The following is a 10,570-nucleotide window of genomic DNA, read 5'->3' on the forward strand; positions in this document are numbered from 1 at the left end:
TATAGAAAGCCTGCTGGAAGACTCAGCTCGATTTGTGCCAGTTCTCCTTAATATTCAACGAGCTAAGCTGCTTGATTCTGATTGGCTAACAGCTAGCCAATTACAGCCTGGCTATCAGTATCCTTTACACAACGCAACTGGCCAAGCTCATGAATAGTAATGAGCTCAAGCCACACGACATCAGACTGACCAGCTTTTGTAATTGACCTGATTTCTCCTCTTATTTTTTTTCAGGGGCTAGAGCTGACAGGAGGTAGCAGTTCATTTTCACAGTCACGACATAACATAAACACACATGGACCTAACATATTTCAAAAAATGCAAGTAAAAATGGTTTTGTGTGGCAGGGCACCTATAACCCCACCCATGATCTTGCCCTTACCTTTGCTAAGTGGTGTTACGTAGCAATAACCAGATGTTTCCTGTCTTTAACACCGCAACCACAGTGACAGTTCGATGCGCAGGGGAACGTAAGGGTAAGTGATGCCAATGTGAAAGTGTCCAGTTGGGATGAGAACGTAGTTTTGTTCTAATTGAAAACTGGACTACCCTGCATGTTGAAAAATGATGCCAAAGGGGTCCTGACCAAGCGGTTGTATTTGACGCGTTGGGAGTGTGAATGTGTTGATATACTATCCATTCAGAAATTGTATTAAATAAAAACATGTTCACCATATCTGTCTGCATGGGGGCCTGTGTTGATGAGATGACCAAGTACAAATAAAGTATACAGAAATTGTGCTCAGTGCAGCTTTAAATGCATGAAACATCAGCCCAAACAAAGGAAGCTGTGAATTCAGTGAAAAGAATGAAAGTGAAATCAAGTACCTTGGATTTCTGTGTGTGCTCCTACAACAGTGCATGTGAGAGTCAGAGAGGGAGGCATGGGTGGAAAGGTGGAGGTGGAGAAGAAAAAGAAAGCAAATCTTCATTGGTGAAATGAGACAGCCCACTTAGATGTTGATGACAAACAATACAAGCAGCAGCAGCAGCAGTCAATAAAAGAAGACAGTGAATGACATCAAGCTGTAGGAATGAATGACTGAGTTTAAAGTTAAAGAGACACACCACATTTCAGGTAGAAAAGCTGCATGAATTGATGTTGAACATTGAGTGGCTTCCAATCTGCTTCATTATTGGACATTAAAGATGCTGGTCCTCAGCACTAATTTGATCAGGATCGATTTAAAATTTCCCGGATTTTATGGCTGAGCTATTTACCTCTTCTGAAGTTATTTTTAGCTCTACAGTTTCTACAAACCACGTGCCATACATATATGTACATGTTTGACAGTCTCAGTTTCTTACCAAGCAGCTTTCCATTTGCTAAAAATTCACTTAACCTCAGTTTTGGATCCCTACCATCCTGTAGTTGCTGTTCTCCTGAGAACACACCGGTCAACCAGATAGACTTTCTACCATATCACTTGGTGTATTCCTTTAATTTGATCCTGTTGTGGGTAAAAGTTGAGAAAAAGGGATCTACTAACTTGTGCTTTGGTTGCAGGGAGTCGTGGAGCATCTGCAGGGCAGTAGCCTTGTCATGCTCTGCGAAATACCTGTAGAGAGAAGATTCACAAAAAGCGAATTTAAGTAGATGATGCATTTTATAGTATTACATTTCTGAAGTTCATTAGTAGCTATTGTCTCATAGCACTTTTATTCAGGTCTTGTTGGATGTAAAAGTCCAAATGCAACCACAAATGTGTCTAATAGTCTTATCCCATTAAAGTGTAACATGTCTTCGGATTATGATCAGTGTTTTACGGAAACAGAGCTCACAGCAGGTTGTGCAGGCCCAGCAGGCCCATGCCTCTGAAATCAGTCTTGGGATCGCTGCCTTGGAAACCTATTTCACACCACTGTTTAGATATGCGTCCAGTGAGAGGTGTGTCAGGACGCAGCTCCTTCCACAGCTGCAACACACACACACACACACACACCCATTAGTAAAGTTAAATGATTTCCTCTAGACAAGTGATTAGAATTGTAAACCATGAATGAGGCTTTATGTTACAATGATCTAAATACAATGTCAATCCTACCATTATACTGTACATATATTGTATAAATATTCCTGTTAGGATTATTTATACCTTCATCAGCATGTCCTCGTGCTCTGGGTTTTCACAGTCGTACGGCTCCTTGCGGAGCTTCTCCACCTCCGCCACCAGGCTCCTGTAGCCCACAATCTGCAGCAGGCTGGCCTGGAGAGAGATGCCCAACCTGGGAGACACAGGGAAGAGGAAGGGCTATTTGTGTAAGGAAATTCAGATAAATTAATGTACAAGCATAGTATTATGTTCTGAGCCACTCAAATGCTCGGTTGGGATTCAGTGCCTTGCTCAAGAGCAGGTCAGTAATGATAGCAGAATAAAGACAAACGTGTAATTTGACTACAGTGACGTTCAATTAGCCTGAGAATTCAAAGTGTTGATCTACTTTACCACAACACCCTGACATAAGTGATAAAGTCACATTAAGGTGATAATGTAATGCGGTGTCTCACTGTGGGTTGGTGTCAGGGTTAATCTTCTTCAACGCCATGATGTCTTCAATGGTTTTCTCCACCTTATCAGGATGGATGCTGAGGGCAGACTGTAGCAGCTGGAGAGGACGAGAGCAGAAAACACAAGATGGCAGAAACAAAAAGGTACAGTGGGAGGAGGAGAAAGTGGGAATAGATATAAACAGATTAAATCTAGACTCAGAAAATTCGTAATTCGTAATAACTCAGCAACACACCATACCTCATTTTTGGAGAACCTCAGAGACGATTCTGGAAAGAAAAGGTTACAAAGTGTAAGACAACTGCAAACAGTGACATTAAATCACTATTACTTTTAGTAGCTTCAAAAATAAATATTTTGAATATGGTTCAGCAGTGGTGTAGTCTACGTGATACGCAAGTAAACGCAGTATACCCACTAAGAAAGCTCCAGGATTTCCATATACCCAAATAAAAATGCCTAAAGACATCCTTTCCATTACATTTTTGATATATTTAGAATTGTCATTTGTGTTATTTCTTCACATTAGCTAAATATAGGTATTTCAACCCTAAATTGTTGCATAAAAGTGTATCCAAAAACAGAAAATGAAGTCGTCTGGGGGAGGACACCCACTACAATACTTAGACTACATCCCTGGGTATAAGGCCGAAATGAACATTTACATATTGAGTTTAAATTGTGAAAACTGCTATTGGTACAAGGTATCTCCCTATCCTTATCTCCTATCACGCAACTTTGTTTTAATTTCCAATGTTGCATTTAAAGCCGGAAAAATAAATAAGAATACATAATTAAATAGGCTACAAATACAACTAAAAGGGTTATTTTTGAAAAAACAGACATCTTAGCTTATATATATTTTCCTAGATCAGGCAGCGTGTGGAGCTACCTATCTTGAGGGTCCTGCGGGCTCCATGCTTGTTGTTGTAGCAGATTCGCTGCAGCTCGCAGTGCCCCGTAAACTTTCTGGCTACAAACTTCAGGCCCCGCCACAGACATTTACAGTAGAGGAACACAAAGAACTGGGTCACCACTCTGGAGAGGAGAAGACAGAGGGACATGTACTTTAGTATCAAGCACGACTGTGACCCTTTATAGCAAATTAAAAGGTATGTTTTATTCTTCAGAGGTTTGCAGCTTAGTATATCGGGGGATATATAATCGAAATCCCATACTTTTACAAAATAAAGACACGTTAAATGGGCTAAATAAGAGAAAAAAGAGGAGCAGAGAGGAAGATATACATAAAGCAAACAGTCAGAAACCAGTGTTGTCTACCAAGTTAGACTTGCAGCAGATCAAAGTGTGCTATTTTTACAGCTGACACTGAGAATGAAAATGGAGATGTGTGTCTTGGGAAACGCATAGCGACCAATTAAGAAACTGTGGAGATAAAATAATTTCCAGCCTCCAACTGCTTCTCTCTGCACTAAACAGGAAAGGAAGAAGAAAGACACTTGTGTCATGTTATTGTAATTTCAAACCTTTTATCATCTGATTTTATGACGCACATTTACAACCCAAATGTTGTGTTATTTTAACAGGCAGTGGAGCTGAGAAAATACATCAGCATAACCTAAAACGCTAGCAGGGCCTTACTTCCGTCTGTTTGTTTTTGTCAAAAAGAGTCTAAAACGTTTTGAGGGCAGAAATAAATCCTCCTGATGCTGACGGATCACAACATGACATGATTTGCCATGTCAACATAAAAAGAAGGCACATACAATCCTGAAGGACTAATTCCTCCTGCTAGTCCTGTGGATGAGACCGGCATGTTAAACACGCCATTTTCTTAACCTTCAAGGAATTGCACACCGGTGATGGCAGGATGATTGATACAAAGGAAATGTGCCACTGAACCTCAGTTTAAAGGGCCACTCCATCCATTTTACACATACAGTAGAAGTCAGTTTACTAGTCTGTGAAAACACTGATAATAAGTGGGTCCAAATACACATACTGCAATATTTGTGTGTTGTCAAGCAGACAAGTAAACGTATTTCAAATAATAATATGCTAACTATCTGCATCTGACTAACTCTACTTTTCTTACATACAGTATGTAAAATTATCACTACAGATTTAGAAGAAACTTAAGAATTTGTATTGCCCCTGCTTCTTGTTTAGAACATGACCAACACTTTATAAAGGCAACAATGATGCACAGATCATTGATGTACAGATCGGGTGCCTGTGCATCACCTAACGCCAGGTGCTCCACCCAGCTTTCATGGATTTGATTTCCTCTGTAACTAGAACAAACAAGGAAAATGAAGTTCTCTAAATGTAGAAGACGTTTTTGTGCAGAGCTTATATCACTCCAACAAGTCTTGAGGACAATTATCCTGACCACTGTTGGCATTGTTGTGATAGCAGGGGTTTATTTCGGGCAGTATTTGTGTGAATGACCTCATTATTTTAAGCATTTTTTCTCTGTGAGCTCTGCAGACCTGCACATGGTTGAGGTCTTAACAGGCACTTGGGGATTGTGGCAATTACCAGAAATACATAAGTACAAGTAATAAATACTGCAAAACAATGGTGTGGGTACTGGGATGGACCCCCCCAAAGTGTTCTGTGGATCTGGAAGAGCTTCGGAAATGTCAATTTGGAACTGAAGACAAATTACAAATTAAAAACAGCCTGCGTTACAAAAGGGAAATGTGCAGTTTCAAAGACATGGATGTCAATCAAAAGGAAGTTTGTAACACAAATATGCTGTTGGTTGCATCCTAGTTTGACCCAAAACTTGGAACTAAAAGTCGGTATTCTGTATCTCCACCTCTGCTGCTTAGATTTCTTTTGTCTGTGTGTTCATTGAATGGAAGTGCAACACTAAATCACTGGAGTACTACTACTTTAATCCTTCTTATTACTCTGATAAGCCAAAAACAATAAAAGGTGGAACTTGAATCTACATCAGTAAACTATTATCAGGTTCATTTTAACACATTAGGATAATTACTGTAAACAAACTGTGGAAGCCATCAGTAGAACATATTTGGCAGCCTCTGCTGGGCTCCATTGTTGATTGAAAGTAATTGAAGCTAAATCTCTTTGAGACCAAAGCAAAAGGAGTAAAACGTTTTATTATCCTAAGTAGGGGGCATTAAACAAACAGGATTTATAGGTAATGTAGTCTGAATTGGAAGCATTATGTGAGAAACCTATTCACTTATTCATTTATTAGTATTGTCATCTGTCAGGGATAATTATAAAATAAAATCAATGATTTTGCAATATGTTAATGTGTGAAAATAGATGGTAATTGAAAGTGTATTTGTGTTAACTTATGTCGAAAGGGTCAAAACTTAACATGGAGAAGCAGCGTTCAGTTTTTTTGCACTAACTATCTGGAACAAACTCCTGGAAAACTCTCAGGTTATTAAAATCAAAGTGTAATACTTCTTCTGTTTACCATAGCCTTAAATTAAATCCAATACATTTAACTATTAATTCATTGCACTGCACTAACGCAGTGCTGTACCTCTTATTCTCGGTTTCTTCCATTTTAGGTTACTCTTTTTAAATCCTATCAGTATGTTTCTTTTTATATTGTCTTATGTTTCTTTAAATCTAGATGTCTTAGTGCCTTTTTATGTCCTATGTACAGCAGTTCCTGTTGAAATGTGCAAATTTTCCTAGAAGCAAAACACTTGAAAATATCATATAAATATATATATATATATATATATATATATATATATATATATATATATATATATATGTAATGTAGCCATGTCTATGTACTAATGTGGATTTACTGAAGATTAAAAATCTTACAAATGTACCCTGACTACTGGCATTACATTTTGTATAACCAATAACAAGGTTAATTAATAACGATATTGCCTATACCGTATGTTAAACCTTTAACTAAACTGTTTTTGATTGATAATATAGTTTGTGCTTTATCAATATGACTATCATAAAATATATAAATACGTACAGAAATACACTGAACGCAACAGATCTATTAATAGAGACACCACTTGGTTACATGTGCTCCATAATTAAGAGGCCTCCTTCATAAACCACCCACTCAGACCAGTTTAGCAGCCACTTAGTGGCCACACAATAACATAATGGATTGGTATTGGAATACGTAGTGTACAGTATTCGGTATAAACAAGTCATTACAGTAGATCGGAGAACAGGCTCAGAAGACTTGAATGAATTCCTTCCCGTTCTGACAAATAAAATGTAAATTTGCCCTGCATCATTTGCAATAATGGAGTCTCTTACCTCAGGAAATGCTTCATATTGGCCGCTCAGGTGTCTTCGGCTCTGTTCGTGTTGATTGATAACCTGAAACCAGAGAGCAGAGGAGATGACGGTAGTTTTCTCTGGACGAGGCCGACAGAAGCGGTCAGCTCAGGTCCGCAGCTCCGGAGCTGTCCGCGGTGCTGGAGCATGAACGCGCATGTAATCTGCAGTTTTTACCCATGGTGCCCCCGGGATGCAGCATTTCTGTTAGGCTACAATCGGTGTAACGAAAAAGAAAGAAACTCTGGAAGCTATTTTGGTTGTTTCACCTTTTAGAGAATCCTAATCCAGGGGGGAAAAAAGACGTCCTATTAACGCTCGCTCGTCTCCGGTCTGATTAGCAACCCAGAGCACAAACACCGTGCTTAATCCGTAGCTACAGACAACAGACGGCGCCTGTTACGTCGGCTGTGCAGGCAGTACAAACAAAATCCATGCAATAATAGACAATATTTTCCTCTTACCGAATTCAAATGATAACAGGCGGAACAAAGATAGGGATGTGGCGTTTGATCCTCTTCACTCGGCTACAGTCGCCTGCTTTGCCTCCATGATGCCAGTCACTGACTGGAGGAGACTGGAGTCTAAAAGCTACAGCACAGCAATGCAGTGCAGAACACAAAGGGTCAACATCATCTATCAATAATCAATTTAGACATCATTTGTTTCCCGCATTCTTCGGATGCTGGTATAATGTTTAGATTTTGCATTACAGACCCTAAATAATATGCATAACTGCATGCATTTAATGGCACTTTGTCGACACTCCTGTTATCTGCAGTGACTTGAAATGACAAACTAAACAGGACTAGTGTCTTACTCAACAGCTCTTAAAATACTGCTGGTTGTTAGTGGGAATGGGACCTGCTTGTGCAGTCTGCAGGGGCAACACCAGGAGTTCCTGGGCCTCTAAAACGTAAGTAATAATGTTGCTGTGTCTCTCCACCAGCTTTTTTGTTTAACTTGCAATAACCTTTTGGCCACTTAGATAACATTGACATGCAAGCTACATTTCTTTTTACTGAATATGGAACTTTTTTAATGCCACAAATGTCTAGGTGAGACTAGGACCAGAAATGTCCAAAATGCGAGATGCAGTAAATACCACACCTGCTCATAGCATTGTTATTTTTATTTCATAAAAATACTCATTTGTAAATATATACAGTAGCTTTGGACATGTTGCAGAAGCAAGAGATATGAGTAGATATGGGAGTGTACAATATAGACTTATCTCCATCTGTTTCCATCTGATCGCGAAAAAAACCTTTTGGCACATTTGGCATAGGGCCAAAGCTAACAATTATCTACATTATTGGTCATTTTGGTCTTTACAATGGCAAAAAAATAGCAATAAATGTCTTTATACCATGGAATAAAAAGTGATATAGGAGACCTACCTCAGAGATCCAGTTAACTGACTGTTTACCGTTCCAAATGAATGCGCTACATTAAATTAAAAAAGAAATGTGAATGTTATTTCCAACACTAAGTGCAGTCTTTCTGTGCCTTGTCCTCTGAAGACCACAGGACAGCGCTAACACACAAGCTGCAAGGAGCAAGTTACACTGCAGCCCCTCTGAACCCACCTTGTTTCACAGCAATCATCTCTCATCCTGTTCATCTCTCTAATTTTAGGCTGCGGCCAACAGTAGACACATGGCACAGCATTTGTTTGTGAAAGTCTTGATATTGATTTGGGCACAATTACATGGCTGGATGATTATAACTTGAAAATGGTTAACTTTTTAATGTGTCATAAAAAAGGTACAGAGAGGAGCTGTAAGGGCCTGCCCCTAAACACACAAAACAGGCCTGATGCAAAGGATGCTGGACTGGCTGCACCCAACCCTTACTGAGAGGATGGAATTCACTCCGTCCAATGATGAAGACTACCATGCTGTTGAAAGGTGTGGAAGAAAACTGGAACTAGTTTTAAGATAATTTTGTCCAAATGTCATTTGAGGATCCTCGTTCTCCCTGTGTGTAATGAATAGTAAAATATACTTAGTTGTATCTCACTCAAAATCATATCTGTGTAATGGTATGGATGTCCTGTACATACACCCTGGTAGTACTGTGTAGTTCCTGTAACAGGTAGAAAAAAACAATCATAACTTGTTACATACTTACGTAGAAAACAACAGACACATTTGAAGTGTAAAGTAATTACAAAATGATGCAAACTTGAGAATATAAAAATGTATTTAATAGTAAAAAAAGTCAAACTCCTTCTGCACGCTCCAAGCTTTACACAAGACAAAGACAGCCCGTGATCTGCAGTATATATTTGGTAGATTACCAAATGAGAATTCTAACAGCATCAAAGGCAACAAAAGTAAAGTACAACTTTGTGATTGTGTTCGATTTCAAATTATAACAAAACAGTGGTGACTCGTGTATTTTGTAAAATATCAAATATATTATTTTCTTTTTTAAAGAAATTAGGAGAAAATTAGTAACATCAGGTTTGGCACAATAAATAGCAGCACACTGTTTAACATCGGCTGTTTGATCACTGTTGATAACAAATTTCTTCTTTTATAAATGACGTAACATAAAAATAGGAATGAAAAATGTGTCAATGTAAACTGTTAACCACCACAAGCAATGAGATGTCACATGGTACCCACCGCATTTTCCTTGATAATAAATACCAAAAACAAGTCAAGTTTCCAGCCCAGTACAAGAAAACATGTACTTCTGTTACAATGGCAAAGTTCAAAATGAGAGTCCTCTTCAAAGTTACCTATAATGGAGGATAAACACACCTGAGTGGTGCAGTCTAACTCTTAGCTACCTCCCTCTGTCTTCAGTCAGCTTCAGTCACAATGCAGCCACAGCAGTGAGTGTCTCCGCTCCCTGACTGTCTCTGCCTGCGGACAGTAAACGGTCGGAGGGACTCTCAGCTGTACGGTCAGCAAACACCTCGGCGGGGTCGTCCTCACTGGAGCTGGACTCCGGTAAAGCCGAGTACGTGGGAAGGGCGTTGAACATGACAAAACCCACAGTGATGACAACAAATGAGATGATGTACAGGGTTGAAAACTGAGAATGACACAAGAGAGAGAGAGAGAGAGAGAGAGAAAGAGAGAGATTACATAACATTTTCCGAACAAGAAATTTTGTTTGCAGCATGCCACCACTTTTACCTCGCTAATTGTGTGTAACAATGCATGGTAGCTTAAAAGTGTATTATATATTAAGCATGTACTGAATTTTACTGTTTAGAGTATGTCACAGTTTAAATGCTTTAAATCTACCTTTCACTTACAACTACTACCCGTTTTATCCACCACAGGACATATATTAAGATGCATTTCTCTACAACCTGTGCTCAATATATACATTTACTACACTACTGTACAACCTGTTTATATTAGTTTACCTTTACTACCGCAGTATAATTTTTTTATTTATATATTTTATTCTTTTATTTTAGTTGCTGTATAATTTCATGCATATTGCAAGTTTATCATTGGTCATGTGAAAATAATATCACTTCCAGCAGCTTAAAAAAAAAAAAAAATGAAGATCAAGGAAAGGTCCTGCTGTTGAGACACAAACAGAGCTGCATAAACTAGTTTTCTTCAGAAATCATAAGAATGCATTTCCTCAAAAACACATGTTATGCAACATTAAAATCAGGATTTCAGGGCAACAAAAGGCTATCAATTCCATTAAACATGACTAAGTACCTGACAGCAACATTAAGGGCTTTTCACACAAGGAGCCATTGTCGCGTGTTGTAATTCATTATCAATGAGAGGCAATTGGGCAGGTGGGGGGGG

The 10,570-nt window shown here is 38.8% G+C and overlaps 2 protein-coding genes across 4 annotated transcripts in view; both read right to left on the reverse strand.

The window, feature by feature from the left end:
- The window catches only part of elmod1 (ELMO/CED-12 domain containing 1), a 10,808-nt gene extending 3,391 nt beyond the window's left edge, over positions 1–7,417 (reverse strand). Inside the window, exons 1-9 of one of the 3 annotated variants that reach the window (XM_032533764.1) lie at positions 7,244–7,417; positions 6,759–6,821; positions 3,403–3,548; positions 2,751–2,779; positions 2,510–2,607; positions 2,097–2,226; positions 1,783–1,916; positions 1,491–1,559; positions 829–849 (exon numbers count right to left, since the gene is read on the reverse strand). In XM_032533764.1, the coding sequence (XP_032389655.1) occupies positions 829–849; positions 1,491–1,559; positions 1,783–1,916; positions 2,097–2,226; positions 2,510–2,607; positions 2,751–2,779; positions 3,403–3,548; positions 6,759–6,775 (644 nt within the window). In that variant the 5' untranslated portion in view covers positions 6,776–6,821; positions 7,244–7,417. Of the gene's footprint in view, positions 1–828; positions 850–1,490; positions 1,560–1,782; positions 1,917–2,096; positions 2,227–2,509; positions 2,608–2,750; positions 2,780–3,402; positions 3,549–6,758; positions 6,822–7,048; positions 7,068–7,243 lie in introns of those variants that run through there. The other 2 variants (XM_032533765.1, XM_032533766.1) reach the window with 2 other exon arrangements.
- A 1,906-nt stretch (positions 7,418–9,323) lies between these two features.
- The window catches only part of slc35f2 (solute carrier family 35 member F2), a 6,752-nt gene continuing 5,505 nt past the window's right edge, over positions 9,324–10,570 (reverse strand). Inside the window, exon 9 of the mRNA XM_032533767.1 lies at positions 9,324–9,827. Within this exon, the coding sequence (XP_032389658.1) occupies positions 9,606–9,827 (222 nt within the window). The 3' untranslated portion in view covers positions 9,324–9,605. The remainder of the gene's footprint in view (positions 9,828–10,570) is intronic.

This window comes from Etheostoma spectabile, chromosome 13 (assembly GCF_008692095.1).
Source record: "Etheostoma spectabile isolate EspeVRDwgs_2016 chromosome 13, UIUC_Espe_1.0, whole genome shotgun sequence".
Lineage (NCBI taxonomy): Eukaryota > Metazoa > Chordata > Actinopteri > Perciformes > Percidae > Etheostoma > Etheostoma spectabile.